The sequence below is a fragment of the Pleurodeles waltl genome, chromosome 11 (genome assembly GCF_031143425.1).
Source record: "Pleurodeles waltl isolate 20211129_DDA chromosome 11, aPleWal1.hap1.20221129, whole genome shotgun sequence".
NCBI lineage: Eukaryota > Metazoa > Chordata > Amphibia > Caudata > Salamandridae > Pleurodeles > Pleurodeles waltl.
Genome location: NC_090450.1, coordinates 169093794 through 169119636, shown reverse-complemented (window position 1 = coordinate 169119636; position 25843 = coordinate 169093794). Strand labels below are relative to the sequence as shown.

Here is a 25843-nt window from a genome sequence, read left to right as displayed (position 1 = left end):
AGGCAAGGTTCAAGGTCTCTGGAAAAGGTCAGCCAACTAGCCATTGGAATCATTTCTTGTGGTCCTGGGCTGAAGAAGCTGGTCCATTTCTCCTCTAAGCAGCAAGAAAAGTTGATCTGAGAATCTAATATTTATACCAGGTGCCAGCCTTTGAAGTGGGGGTTGTTTCCTTTTGTCCTTCTGTCTGGGAGGACTATATAAAGCCTGTCAGGATAGACATTTACAGTCATGTGACCCAGAACACTGGCAGAAGGCACAAATGTTTAGAACAAGAAAATGGCACCTTTCTAAAATTCTAAAGTATACAAAAAAGTGATGGATGGAATAACTGAATTAATCTCAGTCACTGGTAGTTACTCTGGCTGTATCCCAATCCATTGGTATTTTGCACACCATGTCACCTCAGTTTGGACCCAGTGTGAGCTGGATACCCAGAAGTGGGTCCCATGCACACTGTGTCACTGGAACCAAGTTGGCTCCAGCTGATGAGTTCATAACTAGAGCAAAACCGGTCATAGGTTGCTTGTGGTCCATTTCAAGAAGGACTTGGCTTATATGTTCGGGTTAGACTTTTCTGATTGGAACAGGGTCAAGACTGGTTTGAAGATAGCTGGGTCCAAACTGCAGAGACACAGTGTGCTGCGCAAGATAACAATGGAATAGGATGTGGCCCCAAGTAATTACCAGTTGTGAAATTAATTCAAGAATTCCATCCATCGTTTTTATTTACTTTAGACTTTTAGAAAGGTGGTAGTTTTTTAACTTTCTAAAAGTGGCACTTTCAGGGCTTAGAATCTGAATTTTCCATTAAAAAGAATTTAAGAATTTTAAATTACAATTCATTTGATTCTAAACATGACAACTCACTACCTGCTCACAAACAAATGTTAGCACTTACTAAACGTAATAAAGCAACCCAGTGTTATTCAATGGGAGGGATAGGTCTTACAGTAGCGAAAAACAAAGGTAGTGTTTTTAACTACCAGGACATGTAAAACACATGTGTCCTATTTTTTAATACAATACTTCCCAATTGGCTTTTACGGCCTACTATAGGGGTGACCTATATGTCTTAAAATGGAAGGTTAAGGCCTGGCAAAAGGTATATTTTGCCAGGTCAAATTAGCAGATTAAAACTAAACTACAGGCTGCAATGACAGGCCTGAGACATGTTTGAAGTGCTACTTTAGTGAGTGGCACAATCAGTGTTGCATGTCCTCTTTTAGCATTTAACTTACAGGCCCTGGTTTCATGTAGTACTATATACTCGGGACTTTTAAGTAAATTAAATGTGCAAATCAAGTGTAGGACAATTTTACCAATTTCGAGGGAAAAAGCACAAACACTTTAGCACTGGCTAGCAGTGGTAAACTAAACAGTCTTAATGCCAACAAAAACAAATTCAGAAAATGGTTAAATGTACTTGTAAGTCCCTAGTAAATTGGTAATATATCTACCCAGTCCAGGAAATCATACGCTACTAGATGGCCTTTAAATATGACCCAGGCCCACCACTGCAGCCAGTATGTGTAGTTTTAAAACTGCCATTTCGTCCTGGCAAAATAATCTTTTTTGAGGACCAAACCATCTCTTTTAATACATATAAGTCACCCTCAAGGATGGTCTCTAAACATTTGAAGGGCAGTGTGCAGTATATTTAAAAAGTTGGACATGGAGTTTTTAAGTTTAACATGTCCTGGTAGTGAAAAACTCTTAACTTTGTTTCTCACTACAGTGGGCCCTACCTCTCCCATAAGATAACATTATGTTTACTTATTACATTTAATAAGCGATAACATACAATTTGGAGCAGATAGGAATGCCATGTTTGGTGCCTGGGAAGTTGTAATAAAAAATTGTCTTTAATGGTAAAGTTGGTAAGGTCGAATTTTAAGTTACAATTTGGAAAGTGTTCACATGACTGTTTGTAGCTGACAGTTGGACTTTGTTTATTCCTCCTAAACAGCCACACAATAGAGGGATTAGGTCTGTCTTGCTGGGCCATCAACTGGCAGGATGGGGGGTGCATCTGGGCAAGGCCCCACTTATAACTGAATAGGTTGTGCTCTGACTTCACACAAAGGACTTGTCACCACTGCATTGTTCAGGCAGCTAGCTTGGAGCCAGAATAGGGGAAGGGAGGGAACTTTAAGGAATTCAAAGGGAATTCTCTAGAACCTACTCCTACTTCAAAGTGGGTACCAGTTATAAATATTGGAGCCTTTGGCCCACCTCTTCTGTACACCTCTGGACCTGTGGAAGACCCTCATTGACTACATCCGAGACAACGACGCAGTTCTCTGCATTGCAGCATAGAAGCTGGCCGGAACAGCCACTGCACAATGCATCCGGATCCCGCAAATCTCCCCAAACCAGGATTGAAAGCACAACATTGATCAGGCCTAAGTGAATCTTTATATCTGGCCTGCGATGCATTGTAGTTAGCCTAAACTTGTGACCTTGTCCTGTTCTGGTGTGGCCATAAAACCACAGTTAGGGCTTTGTGGTTCTATGCACTAATTTTACTTAAATCTTTAAAAATACATCCCAGGTTATACTGATTGGAATTTTGCTGTTTTGGTGTTAAATAGTTTATTAATTTTTAGTCTATTTTATTGGTGTGGGATTTTTATTGTGTTGTGTTTTCACTTTATTGCTATTTTAAGTGCTGCATACATACCTTACATATTGCCTTTAAGTTAGGCCTGACTACTTTTGTGCCAAGCTACCAGAGGGTTAAGAACTGGCTATTTTAGGGTTTACTTGTGCCTCGTCTTGACAGAGATTGTGGCTAGTGCTTGAGTAGGGTTTTACCCCCCCAAGCATTAACCCAATTTCCAACAGGGGCCAATAGTAATGAGGGTATAAGGGCCTCATTTGCTTGGTATTAAGGTAAGAGATCAAATATCAGAGATGTATAAACAATACATCTGTCTTTGATAGGAAAAACTAACCTTAGAAAAATAACGATTATACCTCAATGTCTCTCATGTTTTTTCAAAAAACATTTTTTCAAGACTGCACTTAAAGGTAAAATATTTTATTTGGTTTAACATACCTCAAAATTGTCAAGGGTTACATTAACACTCCATTTAATCAATGTGATTAGGCTCTACCAGATTTTTTTCGAAGAAGCTTTTTTTCAAGACTGCACTCTATGGTAAAATCTTTATTTAGTCAACAATACCTCAAACATTCCAGGTGTTGAATTAAACACCCCATTCAATCAATGTGGTTAGGCTCTACCATATTTTGGAATGTTGTATTTGGAGCCATCTAGCAAAAACTAAGGAAAATAGTTAGTCTTAGCCAGCTATCATACATATGTTCAGTTATCAGAAACCAAATGATGGGGGACAATGAAGGAAAATGGAGTACATTGCTCTATTGCTATCCCACATTTCTTGAAAAAAATTGCTTTAAGGTACTTCACACTTTCTGCAGGGAAAGGTATATGTTATTCTATGTGTACTTTTAAATTGCCCTCTCACCCCTGGGGATATCCTGGCACTGTAATAGAAACTGATCTTCTAGTGAGGGAACTTTTTTTTAATTATTTTCATAAATTCTGAATGAATTTGGAATATTTTTCAGAATGAATTTGGAATATTATATTTGTGGTTTATTCAGATGTTTGCACCTGTGCTGATATTACTACAAGCATCTGAATAGAACCACATCTCTGGTCATTAAGGGGGTCCATTAACATTTCAATAAAGTCCACATTTAGAGTATATCAGATAACATCTGCCAAGAAAGCCCCAAATCACAATAGTATACAACCTCAATGGACATCTGAATCGTGCTACACAATTACCTCTGAGATCTGGGAAGAACTGAAATAGATTTACATCAAATATCAGTCAATTCAAATCTAAAACAAATCCAAGTTTGTATTCATCAACTTTAACTATACACTAGAGAGTTCGAATAAAATTAGCCCGAACATTAGCATGAAATATAACCATTATAACCAAGCTGTAGGCACATGGAAACTTGGAATGTGAGATAGTACTTAGAATAAAACATTGTGGTTGAAAAAAGAAGGCACAACTGAAGAATTCACTTGTAAAAAAATTATACACATAGTATCATTTAACTACACATACATTCCATGCACCATTGCAGAATAATATGGTACAGTAAAGGGCATATTTATGAGTGGTTTGTGGCATGGTTGCACCACATAACGTGGTACATGTGTGGTGCAAACCACTAAGTCACATTTTTGAAACCATGCAAAGCTGCTTTGAATGGATTAAAAAATATGGAGTATGGCAAGGGAGCGCAAATCACTGTGTTGCCTTACTCCACGCAAGGGAGGCGTTCTATGGGTGTTGTGTTGCTATTCCCACATAGCATCCATGTTTTTTGATGCAATTCCAGATTTACTAAACCTGGTAAACCTTGGAATGCGCCAGACAAATATGCCTCTCCAGGAGAGGTGTGATGAGGAGAAATATATTTACTTCTCCTTGGTTTTTCCTCTTTCCATATGAACTGAACTCTTGATGACGCATAGAAAGAGGAAAAAGTCTCTCAGAATTGTTTTTGTGCAGGATGGTGTCACTTCCTGCACAAAAACAATCCTGGGTCCAATTCAGGCCCCTTGCAGCATGGTGCAAGGGTGCCTGCCTTGGTGATAGGCTTCTAAAAGAGTCAGTGAAGGGAAAGGGACAGGAATGTGCCTTATTGGATAAATTCCTGCCCTTTCCCGGTGACGCAGGCCAGGGCAGCAAGGTGACTTGCTGCACTGCCCTGCACCACAAAACCCATAAATATGGGCCTAAGTCTATAGAGGTGTGGCATTTGTCTGCACGGATCATGGAGATGTACAAGCTCATCTAATACATTTCCATGTGCAACTTCAGAAAAGTCCACATGAAAATGCATCAGTGTACCTACCTAGCGTTTACTTACCTGTACTAACTCTCACGTCTCTGAACAGTGGCAAATTTGCATTTCAAACTTAAGACTTTTTTTGCATTCCATATATGTTGTTTTACTTTGCTCAACACACGAAAGAACAAGCAATGAGTGAAAGGGGTGACGCAAACAAACTCATAACTAAAGGGCGTTGACCGAAGGATCTCTCTAGTTTTGCTGGTTAAGACGTGAGCTCTAATAACAGCTGAGACTACCTACCCCGACCTAAACCTGCCCAAGACTGTCCTGTCCCCCAAGTATTATCTTACGCTTTCTGAGGAATTTGACCCAAGTCATTAAGATGTCAAAGTAAACGTGCAGATTTCTGAGACAAAACCAATTCTTTGCATATTCGTGGTTCCCCTCTTACACTTGGTTGGGAAAGTCAACCATTTCCTATATCAGTGCAGAATGTGAATTAGAAAGCTCTGTAGGCATACCGAAAATGCACGATTTCATAAAACCCATTTTTTTATTTAGGCGTTAATACTGAAAATGAAATTTCGGTAGAGTGCCACAATTTTAGGAACACTATCGATGGTATGTTCGTTTCACCGTAACTTGTATGAATGCCCCTTATATACTTGATAATCGATGCAAAAAACATACACCGGGCAAACGTGTGAGTGTTTTACCACAGCTACAGTTAATGTGAAACTATGTGCACAGTATTGTGGGTAGTTTATAACTTCCCTCAGTGGTGTGGCAAGGGCGGGAAGGACTCTGGTGCAAGAAATGGAAATGGACCTCTGTCTGCTGTTTAAGTCGTAAAGTCCAGCCATAATTGGGGTGCACTTAGCCCCTAAGGTCCCAAGACCACTGTGCCATTATACCTTCTGAACCGCTGGCATCTACCACTTTGAGTTACTGGCCTCGGTTTACGGCTAACTTCGGAAACCGCACATTTATCCTAAAAAGAGAACAGTTACCTGAGTGGTTCATCATAGAATCTGGGTCCTTGAAATCTGACCTACTGGATAATTCTGTGCATCAGATGAGCAGAAGCAGGATCGGAGGCGTCTCTCAGTTTAAGAACGCAGCATGACTAGTTCTTGCAGACTTGTGTCTTCGTTTTCTGCAATCCTCCTCGTGGAAGAAAATAAGAAGCGAGTGGCGGTGCCCTTTCCCTGCATAGGGTTTATTTTCAATTTTCACTGTAGTAGATCCGCTGCGCGCGTCATTTCGATGTCAAGACGTTACTTTAAGCTTCTGCTTTATTTCCTTCAGAAAGACAGAGAGAAAAAGAGTTGTTTTTAAGGTTTCAGCTCTTGGACAAATGCCATGGCTCAAAACATTGTACGGCAGCGTACAGTTTTACTTCCTTGTAAAATGTAATGATTATATTAAAGACTTTTGGGGAGTACTATTGGGAACGGTTAGCCTAAAAACACTTGTGCTGAAAAGGTTAAACCCGTCCCTTGATGTACACCAAGCATGCAATTAAATTAAGTCGGAACCTGGTGATTTTATCCAATGCTACCCCGCCCTTGTGGCCTCGAATGAGGCGCTAATGTACCGGTAATCCAATACTGTATTTAGACCAAATCTGTGGGGAGAGCTGTCAGGCTTTACTCATGATTAATGGCACACCGGAAACGAAACATTGGAAAATAATATGTACATACACTATTCAATGCCACTAAAAATGTTTCACGAATACACCTTGCATAGATTGTGTTTGAATTTGCTGCAGATCAGTTCATGGAAGAAGGTGCTTCTCAGTTCCGTTCTTACATGTATTCAAATTGCGCAGTGTGGAAGAGGAGTCACAGAATGGGAGAGCAACCTGTCAATACTAATTTAGGGTGTTTTTGTTTTATTTCAGACAGCGTGCGCCGAGTCGACATTTAAGTGTCTGCAAAAAAAGTAAACCGTAAACAGGTGTAACTGCAGGCAAAAAACAATGAATTGCGAGGCACTGTTTCTCCACGTTCATATTAACTCAGCCCAACATTTCCAGCTGAAATAGATTAATGTTTAATTATTTACTAGTAGTCTTGATAACAAAGAGTCTCTATCTTTCTTTTAACAGTTATCGCTAAGGGCTGATAATGAGTTATGGATGTGGTAGCTGAGTAGGTTGTCTGTGAAATTACCATTCCGTATAACTATAATTTTTGCCAAGTGCTAAATTGCACCTAGTAGCAACATCTGAATGTCCACTCAAATTTTCAACCTGCTTAAAGCAGGTAGAACATGCGGGAACAAAAGGGTCCAAAACTTCTGGGCGTAGGAAGTGTGGGGGACGCAGCGGATGTATCCCCCCCAGATTTTGGAGGGTGGGGGTCACGGGGGACGAAGGTGGGGGGACAAGGGGACAAAATAATTTCCCCTCTCACATCTATTATTTAGAGGGCCATTAGTGCACAAAAGCGCTACTTATAATAGCCCTGTACCAACCATCCTCCAATCTGATGGTAACAGAATGAAGGTGAGTAAGGAGGCCCCCTGCGCCCTCTGCCCTTTTGTTTGTCCTGTTCACAGCTGTGGGCATTAAGGGTGTTCATAAGAACAAAGGGCACGAGGAGGAGAAGAGTTTTGGATGATTACTGTCTGCATCACCTGCGGCCTTGAAGAGGAGCACTGCAGTATGCCTTCAAGAGGAGCTGCAAGACAATGAGGAAGATCGAAAGAGGAAACAGAGCCCCACTCACCCTGATGCCTGCAGGCTAGAAAGGAGACTCTGTGAAACACAATATTTGTATTTGCCTAAGATCACACCAGTTGCACCAGTTGGTGAAACAGTGGAGTCGAGATTGAGCCCAGATTTGACCTTTTCACACAACAATTAAGCTATTAGAAGGGTTGATTTTTCTAACATTTATGTTTGATGTTTTGCTATCTGGGTAATGAAGGGCTTGATTACAGCGTGGCTAACAGGGAGAAGCCATATTTCATTTTGGACCATTATGCCTAGCGTTATCATTTATGTTGTTGTTATTGTTACATACTTCAGCATATTGAAGTATATTATCTTTTCTCTATCTTTTCTTCACTCTACTCTGAAACAATCTACCCTATGCCACTGCACCCTACACCACTTTTCTCCACTCTGATACTCTATGCCACTGGAATCTATGCTGTACCACTCCACTCTACACCACTCTACTCTGCAGCACTCTACACTACACCACTGCAATCTATGCTATTCTACTCTAACCATTGTACACTACACCCCTGCAATCTGCCAGTGCACTCTTCACCACTTTACTCAAAACCAATGCACTCTATGCCACTGCACTCTATGCCAATCTACTCAGCACCACAGCACTCTATTCCACTGTGTCCAATGCCACTGTACTCTATGCCACAGCACTCTATGCCACTCTACAATACAGCACTGTACTCTGCGACCCTCTAATCTGCAACATTGCACTCTCTGCCACTGAACTCCACGTCCCTCTACTCTGCACCACTGCACTCAATACCACTGTACTCTGTCCCACTGCACTCTTTCTGCACCATTGCACTCTAATCTACTCTACACCACTCCACTGTAGGGCACTTCACTCTACTTTGAAATTGCCTCCTCTATGCCACTGCAATCTACGCCACTCCACTCTATGCTATGCCAGTCTAATCTACCCTGCACCACTCCAATGTACCCTGCGCCACTCCAATCTGCTCTGCACCGCTCTATGCTATTGCACTCTACATCACTATGCTTGACACTGCAACAATCTACTCTTCACCACTATACTTCTGCAGGCAGGTCACTCCCCGCTCCGCCTTCCGCTCCACCTCCATCCTGTTTCCTTGCTGCTGTTTTGCTTTTCCCGCTGCTGCGTCCCCTGCAGCCCCTCCTGCCTGCCCCCTCCTTCTCACCGTTCCTTCCTAATCCACTTTTCCCACCGCTGCGTCCCATGCGGCCCCTCCCGCCTCCCCCCTCCTTCTCACCATTCCTTCCTGATCCACTTTTCCCGCCACTGCACCCTCTGCGGCCCCTTCCACCTCCCCCTCCTTCTCAACTTTCCTTCCTGATGCACTTTTCCCGCCGCTGCACCCCCTACGGCCCCTCCCGCCTCCCCCTCCTTCTCACCGTTCCTTCCTAATCTACTTTTCCCGCCCCTGCGCCCCCTGAGGCCCAACCCCCCCAGCCCTCTCATTCGCCAGGCCCTCCCGCCTCCCAGCTGCCACTCCCACCCCCACCCTCCCCTCCTTTTATGGCAGCCGCGGCACAGCCGCGGCGCGCCAAAGGCAAGCCCATCTGCGCCCGACCTCTCCTGGACCACACCGAGCGACAGAACCCCTGGCCCAGGCAACAGCCACCCCATCAGCATTCGCTATAACGCCGACACCCTCCATGCACTCAGCACCAGCCAAGACACCACCTGCTTCCAGGCCTCTCCAAAGAACACACACGGACCCTTCTCCTGCCACAACTGCAGCTTCACTTGCAACAGAGCCAACAAACCTCCTAAGATCAAGACCAACCACCTCCGTTGCATACTCCTCAACACCCGTTCAGCACGCAAGCACGCCATGGAAGCCTGGGACCTGCTCGACTCCACCTCCCCGGACGTGGGCTTTCTAACCAAAACTTGGTGGAACGACTCCTCAGCACCCGACATCGCCATAGCCATCCCGAACGGATACAAAGTCGCTCGCCGAGACCGCACCAACAGAACCGGAGGAGGCATAGCCATCGTCCACAAAGCCACCATCTAAGTGAAAACCACCCTGGACGACTCCTTCAGCGCCGCTGAACTCCTTCACTTCCAAGTCCGTACCGACCCCAACACCACGCTCAGAGGAACACTCATCTATAGACCCCCAGGACCCAGGGCACCTTTCAGCAACGCCATCGCCGACCTGGCCAGCACCCACGCACTCACCTCCACGGACTACATCCTCCTCGGGGACCTGAACTTTCACCTCGAAAACAACAATGACACCAACTCAACCACCCTGACCAAAAACCTCGCCAACCTCAGCTTCACACAGCTCATCAACACACCCACCCACACAGCTGGTCACAGCCTTGACCCCATCTTCTCCACAAGCAACCACGTCACTTTCAACCATACCACCGAACTCTACTGGACCGACCACCACTGCATCCGCTTCACCTTCAAGAAACAAACAGAACACCACCTCGCCGAACAACCACCACGCCGCCGATGGGGCAAAGTCACCGAACTTCAACTAACCAACGCCCTAGCCCAGAAACCGCTTGTCAACCCCACCGACCCTGACATCGCGGCACACAACCTCAAGCTGTGGATCAACAACTGCACCGACCGCCTTACCCCACTCAGAAAACCCTCTAACAACCACATCAACAAAAAAGCCACCTGGTTCACCGACGACCTACAAGCCTCCAAACACCACTGCTGAAAACTCAAGCAAATATGGCTACTCGAACGCACTCCAGACAACCACACGGCACTCAAGGATGCCACACGCAAACACCACCAACCTATCAGGCTAGCAAAAAGATCCTGCATCCATGCATCATGCGACGCCCTAGCAACCGCCTTCCACCAAAAAATCACGGACATCCACGACAGCTTCAACTCCCCTCACACTCCGGACGCTCCTACCCCACCCACCACGAATTCCACCCACTCCAGCCGACTGACCTCCTGGACCAAAGATCAGCAATGACGAAACCCGCAAGACCATGAACTCCATCCACTCCGGATCACCATCAGACCCCTGCCCACACCACATCTTCATCAAAGCAGACACGGCCATCGCACCACACTTACAGAAAGCCATCAACATCTCCTTCGAAACTGCAAGATTCCCGGACTGCTAGAAACACGCTGAAATCAACGCCCTTCTCAAGAAACCAAAGGCGGACCCCAAGGACTTGAAAAACCTCAGGCCCATCTCTCTGCTCCCTTTCCCAGCAAAGGTCATCGAGAAAATCGTCAACACTCAGCTCACTCGGTACCTCGAAGACAACAACATCCTCGACCCCTCCCAGTCCGGCTTCAGACGCAACCACAGCACCGAAACCGCCCTCCTCGCCACCACAGACGACATCAGAAGCCACCTCGACAATGGAGAAACATCAGCCCTCATCCTCCTAGACCTATCAGCTGCCTTTGACACCGTATGTCACCACACCCTAAAATCCTGCCTCCACGCAGCAGGAATCCAGGACCAGGTCCTCGAATGGACCTCATCCTTCCTCGCTGGCAGAACCCAAAGAGTCCGCCTCCCCCGTACCAATCCAAAGCCTTCAACATCGTCTGCGGCGTACCCCAGGGCTCATCCCTCAGCCCAACGCTAATCAACATCTACATGGCCCCCCTCGCACAAGTGGCCCGTCAGCACAACCTTAACATCATCTCCTACGCCGACGACACCCAACTCATCCTCTCCCTCACCAAGGACCCGCACACCGCCAAAACCAACCTCCACGAGGGGCTAAAACCCATCGCTGACTGGATGAGAGACAGCAGGCTAAAACGTATCCTCAGACAAAACAGAGGTCCTCATCCTTGGTGCACCCCCTCCGCCTGGGACAACTCATGTTGGCCATCCACGCTGGGTCCCCAACCGACACCCACCGACAGCGCACGAAACCTCGGCTTCACCCTCGACTCCTCACTCTCCATGTCAAAGCAGGTCAGCGCCATCTCCTCCTCCTGCTACAACACCCTAGGCATGCTTCGCAGAGTTTACAAATAGATCCCAACAGAAACAAGAAAAACAGTAACCCAGGCCCTCGTCAGCAGCAGACTCGACTACGGCAACACCCTCTACACCGGTATCTCATCCAAACTCCTCCAACGCCTCCAACGTATCCAAACGCCTCCACCCGACTCATCTATGCAATCTATGCTGTGCCACTCCACTCTGCTCCCCTCGACTCTTCACCACTCTACGCTACTGCACTGTACGCTAAACCAGTGCAGGCTTCGTCAATGCACTCTACAACTCTTTACTCAAAACCAATGCACTCTGTACCACTACACTCTACACCAATCTTCTTTGCACCACTGTACTCTATGCCACTTCACTCTAGACCACCCAACTCCACTCTATAACACTTCACTCTGACATTACACTCCATGATACTAGACTCTGACACTCTATTCCATTAAACTCTAACACTTTCTCCACTCTTTAACTCCATACACAACTCTCTATACACCACTCCATTCCACTTTACTCCACTCTATGCCATTCCACACCACTCTTTGCCACTTCAATCTACAATACTCTACTCAACGCCACAGCACAACTCTCTATGCCAGTCGACTATACGATGTACTATGCTCAACAACACCCTACCCAACTTTCTCCATGCCAGTTCACGTTACTTTACTTCACTCTACTCCAGTTCACTCTTCTTTATGCCTTTCCACTCTACAACACTCTGCCACTCCACTCTATGACACTCTATTACACTGTGACACTACTCCACTCAACTACTACTTTATGGTATTGGTGCTTGATTAGAGATTCAGATCTCCATTGATTGCCTTCACACTCATATGAGACGTGAGTCAGATTTATCTTCGTCATTTTGGTTACAAGCACTCTGCAACCCTTTTACCTCAAGCTTAATGAAGGCTTAGGATGATCCTGATACTTGTCTAGGGGATCGAAATATCGTCGGCCAAAGTACCTTGACTTGAATTTGTGATATTGTACATAAGTTGGCATAAGCATAGGTACTATGAGCTAATAACTTCGTGAGTCACTATTTGAGTCATTCATGTAAGAGTCGGTGTATACAAGCTTGTAAATCATTATTGTGGATGCTAACCTTGTAGGAAAGTAGCCTCTTTCTAGCTTGGTTACCCCCACATTTAGCCTGTTTGCAATGTGTGTTTGAGTGTGTCTACTGGGATCCTGCTAATCAGGACCCCAGTAGTTATGCTCTCTCTCTTAAATTATTGTTGATGCAATCTGGTAACCCAGTATTTCACCCACAGTTGGCATACTGGTGCCCCCTTATAAGTACCTAGTATATGGTACTTAGGTACCCAGGGCATTGGGGTTGCAGGAGATCCCTATGGGCTGCAGCATTTCTTTTGCCACCCATAGGGAGCCCATGCAAAGGCTTCTGCAGGACTGCCATTGCAGCCTGTGTGAAAAGGTTCATGCACCCTTTCACTGCCAGTTAAACTGCACCAAGTCACTTATAAGTCACCCCTATAGCAGGCCCTCCAGCCCTGAGGGTAGGGTGCAGATTACCTGTGTGTGAGGGCACCCCTGCAGTAGCAGAGGTGCCCCCACGACCTCCAGGACCATTTTCCCAGACTTCATGAGTGCGGGGATGCCATTTTACACGTGTACCGGAAATAGGTCACTACCTATTCCCAGCTACATAATGGTAACTCTGAACACAGATATGTTTGGTATCAAACATGTTGGAATCATACCCCAAGGCTTTTGCAAGAATTTGTTGTATGATTTCATGCACTCTGGGGGCTCCTTCGAGGACTCCCAGTATTGCCATTCCAGCCTTCTGAGGTTTTCCAGGCAGCCCCAGCTGCTGCCACCTTTCAGACAGGTTTCTGCCCTCCTGTTGCTTGAAAAGCTCAAGCCCAGGAAGGGAGAACAAAGGATTTCCTTTGGGAGAGGGGTGTTGCACCTTCTGCCTTTGGAAATAGGTGCTACAGGCTTGGGAGGGGTAGCTTCCTTCCCCAGGCCGCTGGAAAGCTTTGAAGGTCACATCTGGTGCCCTCCTTGCATAATCCAGTCTACACCGGATCAGCTACCACCAGTCCCTGCTCTGGCATGAAACTGGACAAAGGAAAGAGGAGTGACCACTCCCGTGTCCATCACCACCCCAGGTGTGGTGCTCAGACCTCCTCCAGAGGGTCCCTGGGTTTTGCCATCTTGGATTCCAAATTGACAGCGAACTCTAGGAGCATCTGAGCGGCCAGTGCCAGCAGGTGGTGTCAGAGCCGTGCCCTGATAGGTGCTTACCTGTTTAGCTGACAAATCCCCCTTTCAGGGCTATTTAGGGTCTCTCCTTTGGGAGGTTGTTCAGATTCAGATTGCAAGACTCCAGCAGGAATCCTCTGTATCCTTTACTTCACCTTCTCACTGAAGAAACTGCATCTGGACCCTCCAGGAACTCCACAAACTGCAACAACGAAGCAAAGATGACTTCTGCAACATTGTATCTTCAGCTCTTGCCAGCAAATGCAACTGTTTCCCGGTTGTGCATCCTTAGAGGACAGCCTGTCTTCAGCTTGCACCAGAAGAATGAACAAATCTTCCTTGGAGTGAAGGAGTCACTCCCCTGCTTCAGCAGGCACCTCTCTGCAACGATGATTATCTGCGTGGGTCCCCTCTCCTGATGAGTTGCATGGATCCTGCATCACGGGTGGTGGACTGAAGTGGTCCCAATGGTCCTGACATCCTACTGTCCAACTTTGGTGGAGGTAAGAGCTTGCCTTGCCAAGCAAGGCAGCACCCCTGTGCACCACGTGTTTTTCAGTTGCCAAGGCTTGTTGGCATCCCTCTACGAAATTCTTTGTGCACAATGTAGCTCCGGCCCCCAGCACTCCTTCCTGTGATGCACAGCTTCCTGAGTGGTTCTCTGGTGGCATGGGATCCTTTGTTTTTGTGTTGCGTGGGCCTCCTTTTGCAACTCCTTTTTCCCCGTGCTGGGGGACTCCTGTGTGCGCTGGCTGGTCTTCTGTGGGCTTTCTGAGTTGCTGAGAGCCCCCTCTGACTCCTCCTCCTGGGTTGAGTCCACTAGGTCCCTCCTGGTCCCAGGCAGTGCCATTTTCTGCTAACTGTGAGCTTTGCGTGTGCCAAGGCTTGTTGGCGGAATCCAGCGACGCAAACCAGACAGCAATCATCCATCCGGTGTGGGATATCATCTGCACCAAGCAGGAACCTGCATCATTCTTCTTGGGTGCAGTACTGACTGTTGTTCTTCACCAGTGGCTCTTCTTTTGCACCTTGGTTCGGGTTAGCAGGGGCTCCTGCCCCCCCTGGACTCTTCTGTGATTCTTGGACTTAGTACCATTCTTCCACAGGTCTTTAGGTCCAGGAATCCACCCTTTGTGTCTTGAAGTATCTTCTGGTTCTTGCATTATCTTCTTTCTCGTGTTCTTGTGTGTTCTAGGAAAGTTACTGTGATTTACTCCTGCTTTCCTGGGCTCTGAGGTGGGTTCTATTACTTACCTTTGGTGTTTTCTAATACTCCCAGCACCCCTCTACACACCACACTTGCCTAGGTGGGAAACTGACATTCGCATTACACTTTCTTAGTATATGGTTTGTGTTTCCCCTAGGTCCATTTCTAACCATTGTGATTTTCACTAATTGCACTGTTTTCTAACTGTTTTTATTGCTATTGCTGCATACTAGTGTATATATTTGGTGTATTACTTATCTCCTAAGGGAGTATAGTCTCTATGGTATTTTTGGCATTTGTGTCACTAAAATAAAATACTTTTATTTTTGTAACGCTGAGTATTTTCTTTCATGTGTGTGAGTACTGTGTGACTACAGTGGTATTGCATGAGCTTTGCATGTCTCCTAGAAAAGCCTTGGCTACAGCTACCTTTAGAGAGCCTGGCTTCTAGACACTGCCTACATTTCACAAATAAGGGGTAACTGGACCTGGTATAAGGTGTAAGTACCATAGGTACCCAGTACAAACCAGCCAGCTTCCTTTAAACCACTGTACTATATAGGTTCCTTTTTCCATTTTTCTTTTAATTGGTGACATTGGGTCATCCAGATAACTTGTGTAATGCCCAAATACTAGCTTCCCAAGATCGCACACAGGAGTAGAAGTTTTATTAGAACTATGGTTTCCGAGCACAGTTTACAACTGTTGTACCTAATCGCTTTTGATATCTCCAGTGCGGTTCCAATTGGCATGAGGCGAAGGGCATGATGGGTATGGGGCACAAAGGGTATATTCTTTCTTTTTACCCTCCTACCTTTATTTGCCTGCTGCATGAAGATGCAAGGTTAATCAACACGTTATTTTCACATTTGAGCTAATTACTTTGAGAATGTAAATAACAATAAAAGATACTTTCAGACTGTGAAAACATGCCTTCCTTTCTCCCTATTTCACTTCCAATATATATGATTGTGTATATTTTTCGGAGCCTGCAGTTCGTAAACAACGAGCGATTTGTATAGGGTTGATTGAAAGTCCCCAAGGCTGTCCCTGTCCCCCCAGAAATTTATTGTCTCCTACGCCCCTGTCTAAAACCTGGGCAAATGATGCAGTAAATGGCCAGCAAAACGGAGATACGCCTGTTAATCCCCATTCTGGGCCTCAAACTCATATTTGCACGGTAATGGTTGGATGGTGCCACTTACGAACAATAATTCTGGGCGTGGATTTACTCTCCCCCAAAACCCACCATTTTATTCCAACTTGTAATCTGACCATAAAAGGTAATTCAATGCCGACAGACAGGCAACATATTAACAATTTAACTGATAAATTAAAAAACGCTATTAACTCCTCTACTTCAATTATGTATAATTTCAGCATTTTAACACCAGAACTTCTCTGCTTGTGTTGCTCTCATCAGTCGGTCTCTAAAGATCAGTCTTAGAATTCCAGAGAGAAGAAGATTTGGGGATATGGATAGTCACAAGAGTAAATAAGCCAAAAAGGGTCTGATTTTGAGCTGTAGGGTAATTTAAAATTCACTGATTTGTGGAGAAATTGCTGACTCCAGAGGATAACCCAACGGCATAATTTCCACCACTGCAGGGTTACTACCACTAATCAGAGAATTTGATGCCACACACACTTCTATATCAGGCTGAATATCTATCGAAGGGCAGTGTTTCTTAATTGAATATTATCACCTCATGACACTTTTTTTTAGAAAAGTCCTTACTAATTACACATTACATCTTCAATCATTGAAGCACAAGAAATCCGTATTCCTCAACAATGGCACCATTGAACTTCATTTCAAAGAGCTAAACGAATATACATGGTGAAACCCATGTAGCAGTTTTCTGAGCTGCTTTCGTGCACCCCGACCACGCCTCTTACCAGAAAGCCATTCTTCTATTAAATCAACCCTCTATGTCCAATAAAACCTAATCGACATCAGTATAATATTCCAAAGCTCAAAATAACACGTCAGTTTAAAATATTTATGAGCCAAATTATAGGTCAAGTTTCTTGGCCTAAAGTCAACTGCAGAATCTAAATAGAATACTAGATTAAAGAGAAAACGTAGCCCGTTTAAATGTACTTTATCAGAGGATTTCAGCTGCGAGAAAAATCGTGCATAAGTCGAAGGATCACCTTAACTGTAAACACCTACATATAAGGATTACACATGGAATATATATTGTGACAAAAGCTCATCCAAGGGTACAAAAGGTGCAACATGTAATATTTGTCAAACTAAGGCCAAATCCTGTGAATAAATTGGAGCAGAGAAACAGTGTCCCTATCCCACGGAATGTCTCCCTATGGGTGCACTATCTCATGTTTGCCATTCAGATATCCTACACTTTACAAATTCTCAGAAACCTTGGTTATATTATTTAATCCAACTAATTAATCCATGATAGTTATTTATCAAATACTTTATATTATGTTAGGTTACAATTCATACATAAAAAAAAACAGTGATGGATGGAATGATTGAATTGATCTCAGCCACTGGTAATCGCTTGGCCCGCATCCCAATCTTTAATTTTGTGCCCACCATGCCACCTCAGTTTGGATCTAGCCATATGCAAATCAGCCTTGACCCTGCTCATCATGGTAACAGTCCAGCCAGAACTGCCAGGCCAGGTCCTCCCTGAACCGGAACACAAGCAACATAGGACTAGTTTTGCCCTAGTTAGGGCTCTTTAGCATGGTATAGCTTGGTTACAATGGCACAGTGAGCCCATACCCACGTCTGGGCATACCCAGCGCTCTTAGGGTGGCAAGTGCAAAATCAACAGGGGGATGGATGAAATGCTTGAATTAGTTTCAGCCTCGGGCAATTGCTCCAGGCCGTTTACAAATCCATCGTTATTTGCCCACTATGTTTCAACCTAGCCATACGCAAATCAGTCGTGACCCTGCTCCTCGTGGGAATAGTCCAGTTTGCACTACCAGGCCAGGTCCACACTGCACCAGAACACAAGCAACCTAGGACCGGTTTCACCCTAATTAGGGCTCTCTAGCCAGGTATAGCTTGGTTTAAGTGGCATGGTGAGCCCAGAATCTACATCTGGTCATCCCTGACGCATCTAGGGTGTCAAATGCAAAACAAAAAATGGTGATGGATGGAATGCTTGAATTAATCTCAGTCACTGGCAGTTGCTTTGGCCGCATCTCAATCTATAATTTTTTGCCCACAGTTAGAAATGGGGTCTCTGGTTGGCAGTCAGTTTGCACTCTGTCCAACCACGGACCCTCACTCTAGTCAGGGTAATGGAGATACACACCTAGGATAACCCCTGCTCACCACCTTGGTAGCTTGGCACAAGCAGTCAAGCTTATCTCAGAGGCATTGTGTAAAGTATTTGTACAAAACACACACAGGAACAGTGAAAACACAACAAAATGATTCCACAACTGTTTCGAAAAATGCCCAACATTTATTTAAAATGAACAATACCAAAAAGACAAAAATCCAACATACACAAGCAAAGATCAGAATTTTTTTAAATTAAAAGAGTTTTAATCCATAGATATCAAAGGATAGATTATTTTAACACAAAGTACTTTGTATGCATCAAATATAAAGACGCAAGGGCAACGATGCATCAGAAAAGCAAGTAATGCATTGATTCCTTACTTGCAAGTAAGGCCGTGTATCGATTCTTTACTCGCACCGGAGGCCGTGTTTCAATTCCTATCTTGCAAGGGAGACCATGCTTCGTTTCCAGATGAGCAGCCGCGGGTCCATGCAGGGCTGCTCAAGACTTTGACACCCAGGATCTGTGTGTGGAAATTTCCGACAGATGTGCAAAAAGTCCTCAGTGAGAACAGGCACTGCATTGTTTCTCTAGCTGCGAGGCAGGCGCTGCATCAAATTTTCAGCCCCGGGATGGGGTGTGCATAATTTTTTCTGACAAGCACACGATTGTACGTGGATTCTCCTCCGCAGATTACCAGCTTCCACGTCTATGGGACCAGAGACTGGATTTAGCACCACTTAGCAAGTCAGGACTCCCAGCAGAAGAGCCCAGGCACTGGCAGATGAAGTCTTAGATGTCCCCGAAGACTTCAGGACAGGGGGAAAATTCAGTTCAAGCCCTTGGAGAAACTTCACAAGCAGGATTACAGAAAGCAAAGTCCAGTACATTCTGTCTTCAGGCAGGAGCAGCAGCAGGCCAGCAAAGCAAAGAAACAGGCAGAGTGGAAGGTCCTCCTCAAGCATCAAGCTCTTCTCCTTGGCAGAGGTTTCTCTTGATCCAGAAGTAATCTGAAAATCTGGGGTTTTGGGTCTACTACTTACACTCATTTCTGCCTTTGAAGTATGCAAACTTCAAAGGAAAGTCTTGATTGTTCAGAAGATCCTGCCTTGCCCAGGCCTGTCCCCAGACACATTCGAGGGGGTTGGAATCTGCATTGTATGAGGACAGGCACAGCCTTTTCAGGTGTAAGTGTCAGCTCCTCCCTTCCCACTCTAGCCCAGGAGACTCATCAGGATATGCAGGACACTCTCCAGCTCCCTTTGTGTCACTGTCTAGGGGAAATTCACAAACAACCCAACTGTCAGTCTGACCCTGATGTGTATTCCAAAGGCAAGCAGAGGCTCAGAATGGTTAAGCAAGAGAATGCCTACTTTCTAAAAGAGACATTTTCTACCATACAATTTAAAAAACAACTTTACCAAAAGATGTATTTTTAAATTGTGAGTTCAGAGATCCCAAACTACAAATCTCTCTCTGGTCCCACTGGGAAACTGCACTTAAAAGATATCTAAAGGCAGTCCACATGTTAACCTATGACAGAGATAGGCCTTGCAATAGTGAAAATTGAATTTGCCAATATTTCACTATCAGGACATGTAGAACACATCAGTACATGTCCCACCTTTTACATACACTGCACCCTGCCCATGTGACTACCTAGGGCATACCTTAGGGGTGACTTATTTGTAGTAAAACAGAAGGTTTAGGCCTGGCAAGTGAGTAAACTTGCCATAATGTTTTGCCAGGGCAAGACTGCACACACAGACACTACAGTGGCAGGTCTGAGACATGTTTACAGGACTACTCATGTGGGTCGCACAACACTGCTGCAGGCCCCGTAGTAGCATTGGAATTACAGGCCCTGGGCACCTCTAGTGTACTTTACTAGGGACTTACTAGTGAATCAAATATGCCAATCATAGATAACCAATCACCAATACAATTTAGACAGAGAGCACTTGCACTTTAGCTCTGGTTAGCAGTGGTAAAGTGCCCAGAGTATTAAAACTACAAAAAACGAATTACAGCACAGAGTCCAAGAGTACAGGGAAACCATGCCAAGAGCTGCCAGGTCTAACAGCCATCATGCAACCTCAATTTGTACCTAGCTATATACAAATCAGTCTTGATCCTGCTCCCTATGGGAACAGTCCAGCTTGAACTGCCAGGCTAGGTCTGCTCGGAACTGAAACACAAGAAACCTAGCTAGAGCTCTTCAGCTAGGTATAGCTGGGTTCCAGTGGCACAGTGAGCCCAGGACCCATGACTGGGTATACCTGGCACTATTAGGGTGTCAAATGCAAAAACAAAAGAGTGATGGATGGAATGCTTGAATTAATATCAGCCACTGGCAATTGCTCTGGCCACATCCCAATCCACTGTTTTTTGCCCTCCATGCCACCGAAGTGTGGACCTCGCCATATGCAAATAAGTCTTGACCCTGTTCCTCACGGGGACAGTCCAGCTCAAACTGTCCGGCCAGGCCCTTCTTGAACCAGAACACAAGCAAGTGGCTTATGTTTATACTGACTGAAAACAGGAGTATGTGAAACCTTCAACAGGTCAGAAAAGAGATTCAGAAAGATATTGTAAAGAAGGCTCAAGGAGCACATGTTAATGGAATCATTGACGAGCAAAATGAAATACCTAGAGCAAACAGAAGGAAAACACACATTCTTTATGAAGTACCGTAAATTACAAACTCATATTCGTAACCCATAGTTGCATCCAATATTAGCAGCTCATGGCCTATTTATGTGTACCCATGGCAACATTTTTGGATATCAATCAAATTATCCTTAAACACTGGAGTCTATTAGAATATTATGAGTATCTTCAAAAACTAAGTGAACAACCAATGCTGGTTTTTGGTCGAAATAAACTTTCAGCCAATACTAATCGAGGCAGACACCACATTGGAACTATAACAGAGTTTTTCGAAAACTAAAACCAGTGGAACTTTTCCATGCTTGGACTGTGCCCAGTGTAACATTGTCCTCACATGACTTTTTATGCTGCACTCCAAAACCAGAAACAAAAATGTGAGTTAAACATTGTGCCATATGTGAAACAAACAATAGGAATTTATTTATTAAAATGCCAATGTGGGCTATTATATGATGTACACACTTAAAAAAACATGAGTTATGACTCTGAGAACACAACTCAGAAATTCCTAATACAAATTTTAAATCAAGCGTAGTAAGGCATTTTTCTGACATGCAGCACGAGATTAGCCAGATCTAATATCAAATTTGTCAAAACGTCGATAAAGATATAAAAGGAGGTAAAAACGCCGAAGTTGGTACTAAAAAGAGAACTATGGTGGATAGAACTTTTTCAAAGCTACCACCGATATGGGGTGAATGAAAAGCGTTCTTTTACATGCTCTATATGAATTGTGGATATATGAAAATGTAGGTATAATATCTATATGTCACCATGAATACAGTACTCTATTGACAGTTAACTTGTGATTTAGGTGAAAACTATAATAGAGAGACAACCGATTATTGGACAGAACTAAATGGATGGCTAAACTGTATTTTGAATCTTTTTAGTTCTTTTATTTGCTTTTCATACTTTGTTATTTTGTACTGACATTGTGTCATCAAGTAGTTAATTGCTATTTTAGTGGGCACTCTATAGTGATCATATAACCGGATCGTATCAAAGGCTTTATCAGACGTGAGGCAACCATTCTGATTTAATACAGTCATGCATTGCATTGAGTTGATTAGACCCCTTTAGCTTCATCCCTCATGGTAAATCTCATAGACACATCAACAATTTGAAAGCACCATTAGTGTGAGTTTGACACAAAATTACACGTGTTGCCAATTCCATGTGACCTGACAGCTTTTGCCCCACTGAGTTTGCTTTAATAGGTTTGAATATCTGTGTGGGACTCATCTGTAAGTTACTGTTTGTCCAGGTATCTGGAATGCATAGGATGTTTCAGTAATTTAATCCTGATACTATTGAAGCATATCATCAGCACAAGGTTGACTATCAAAGGGAGGGTGGGGGCAGCAGGCTCTGGGCTACTTAGGACCAAGCAATCCTGTTACACCTTGTTTTTTAAATAATGCATCTGTTCCCTCTTGATACAGCTAACACACAACATCACTAGGTGTGTCAAATAATGCTTTCTGATATGCCTTTATATACATTGGCTAAAATGCTAATTGTGAAATTTTCAGATGCTCCACAAGTGTTCATCACAGTTGAGATGATTATCAACGTATTTGCCATCTTTTTCTCTAATTCGTCCTCACAGGCACACAACTGCTAGTAAAAACTAATTGATGCCATGTTTCTCCTTCAATGTTTTGTTGCTGGAACCCAACCGTTTCTTACCCAGTAGACTCATGTCTCGGATATTTGACTATGTTTCATTAGTCAATGCTGCATCTGGGTGACAAATTGTCCGGCACCTAGGTAACTGCTCTCTTACTTGAGTCTTTATTACCATAATATGGGTATGCAAAATTGTCATAATATCATTTTTTGCAATAGATGTTCTATCTGAATGGACTAAAATGAAAAATGGCGTAATGGCGTGATTTCGGGAATTTTGTGTAGAAACATAATTCAAAACAGCGAAAATTGCACATGATTACACCAGCCTAATAAAAACTTCACCCTGGTCTAATTCACCTATTTGTAGGCAGAATAAATAAAAAAATGTTGTAATATGTAAAAACTACACTTTCACTGCTCAAGTACAATATAAGAAACACACCCTCAGTCATTCCAATACTGTGCAGCGTTTAACTGCAAGTGTACATTCAGAAGAAAGGGGAGAATGGTTAGATAATAGTTTAAGGATACGAATCAACGAATCAACGAATAACTCTAACTATGCTGTCAATAATTATCATATAGAACAGTGATAAACTTGCATATGCAGATCAAATCTCTAAAAGTACACGAAGGTTAAAAAATTAATTAATTTACATTTGACTGCCAAGTGCACAGAGCATTTGAAAAATGTCTAGAAAATATTGTGACATACATTTGACCCCAAGGAGACTTTAATTTTTTTACAGGGAATAAAATCAAGGTCATGTTCCTAATTTGAACGTCCTCTGCCAAAAGCTGACAGATTAAGTAGAATACCTAGAATTTCTGGATGGAATGTTGGCTAACAGTTAGTTCTGTGTTCCATCCCCTCCACCCCCAGCCAGCTCACAGTGCAGGCCACAGCTGACATTGCACTTGGCCATGACAGCATGCATGAATCCCACATGGAACCCCATTAAATCTTTCTCTCTTTACTTTTTAATTATTTCCACCTTCTCATTCATTACCCATATAAATAAAAATGCTTCTTTGACAGCCTCTGACTTTCCTCCAGATTGCTTATAAAAACACCACCCGGAGCAGTTTTGCAAACTTTACCATGCCGTTTTTTTTTTCTTTTCTTCAAAGTGTGTGCTGGCCGATATTTTATTTGCGTGGAGCCAGTTTTACCCCTTGACCTTTTTATGTATCCCCCTCCCTCATATGTTTATTTCCGATGGTGCTGCTGTCACTAATGTTAACAGTGCTTGAATGAGTGAACTACAGAGATGTGGACCGCTTTCAGACAGCATCCAATTGGATAGTTGAGCTTTACATTTTGTTGTGTCTTTGTTGAAGGATAATGGTGTCAGTGTTGCATAGCCAACAGGAACAACACAAAGTGCTTTGTTGTTAAGTGGGCTGACAGAGACAAGAAAATTCAAGGGGACAAACTTACTACTTGTAATTCTTATTGACATGATTCTCAACATAATAGAATGGTGGGAAACATTTATAATGGACATAGATACATCAAAACTATTGTTTATTGAACTCTAAGAAGGCAATATAGATTGGTATAAAAATTGGTTAACGTCATTTGTTGACATGACTTGAGGAAACAGTTGCTGTGAATATTACAGGTTTTAGAGAGAACTAGGAAATTTAAACAAGTAGAGAATAAGGCTAACCTAATCAATACATTTGTGCGAATTTCGAAACTAGTTTGAACAAAGGTTTAGTTAACCTAAACCCAACCCACATGGTTCAACTAAGGCTAAGATATTGCATTATTTGAAAAGGCTTAAGCTTTAGTGCAAGGTGTGATGGTCTGTTTGTGTGATAAATCCAAATATTATCAATAATTTCACTTTGATATTGATTACTGCAAAAAAACACCAGTGCACAAATAATCATTTTTGCAGAATTTGGATCTTCAATAAAATATTTCCCTTCTCTAAAAATGTCAAAACCAGGTGGGGTTACACCTGATGTATAATCGTAATTGAGCCCGTCAAATCTTAAATAGATATAAGAGGTGCAGCATAAATGCTTCAATGGAATGTTTGTCTACTTCTAAAATCCTACCGAAAGGAATCTGGAAAATAATTCTTTATAAGTAGTGGAATATGTGAATGATAACGTGACAGAACAGATTTCCACCGCTTGGATAAAAACACCAAAAGTGAGGTGGTAAAACCAATTATTGAGTTAGGCAATGCTATTACTTTTACATTGAGTAAAATGGAAAAACATATTGGATGTTACAATGAGTTGTTAAGATTGCATGAAGGGCACAATGAACTCGAGTCTTTGTTTATCTAATTTAGATCACCAAACTCTGAATGGGTGCCCACCTCCTGCTAAAGTCCATTCCTTTCATTGAACCATTTCTTTTAATAGTACAAAAACACGTATGAATGTTTTTTGTTAACCAGATTTAGGTTTGATCTTTTTCATTTTTTGCTAGAATTTCCCTGGGGAAGGAACATGGCCATTCGCTTGATTCCTGCAGCTGTGACAACATGTCCCAGCAGGACATCCCACATTTCAGAATATTCTGCAAATTCTATGAGCTTCCAATGAAGGCGTACATAATCCAGCCGCTAAAAGGAATGAACTGTTCTCAAGTACGACCTGCTCTCTTGTATTTACAGTTGTTACCGGACGAACTTGTTTTTAATGGTTATGCTTTTTTAAAGCTGCCATGAGATTAACAAAAATTTGTGGTTGATGTTTTAACCTGTCTGATAACGGCTGTATTTTTAGCTGCGTACATTTTTTATATTGATGTAATTTATGTTTGAAATTGTATTGTATATGCTGGCCAAATTGTAAACATGGATATTGTTGTTGTCTCTTGCTTTTATGGTGTTTATACAAAGAACCAAATAAAGCTTATTTTGTTTTGATTTGATCACCGCACACTGCAATGGAGCAGAAAAGGGTTCTTTTGTTTATTCAAATGTTTGAACATGACTCAGGAGTTCAGGATGTGGCTTGCAGGAGATAATCCCTAGGGATCATCTGCAGGCCACAGAGGCCATAGCCACAGATCCTCAGAGACCATAGCTACAGAGCCATAACTGTCTTTCTCTCAGTAAGATCGTCTACCACATCTATCACACGTTCTCACTGACTGAGGCTTGTGTGCAGTGATTGTCCATGGACTGTCAGTGTTATGGGTGCATGCCATCACCAGACATTCAGAGTCCATGCAAATATCAAGGCACATCTCAACATCATCAGACAGGACACTAAAAATGGATGCTACACTTGAACTTGGTTGGCTCCCTCT

The 25843-nt window shown here is 43.5% G+C and overlaps 1 protein-coding gene across 4 annotated transcripts in view; it reads right to left on the bottom strand.

The window, feature by feature from the left end:
* LOC138265539 (P2Y purinoceptor 12-like) overlaps positions 1–25843 on the bottom strand; it is a 393379-nt gene that overhangs the window by 22945 nt on the left and 344591 nt on the right. For all 4 annotated transcript variants that reach the window (XM_069213349.1, XM_069213350.1, XM_069213351.1 and 1 more), the window contains one exon: positions 5856–6147. In XM_069213349.1, the coding sequence (XP_069069450.1) occupies positions 5856–5871 (16 nt within the window). In that variant the 5' untranslated portion in view covers positions 5872–6147. The remainder of the gene's footprint in view (positions 1–5855; positions 6148–25843) is intronic.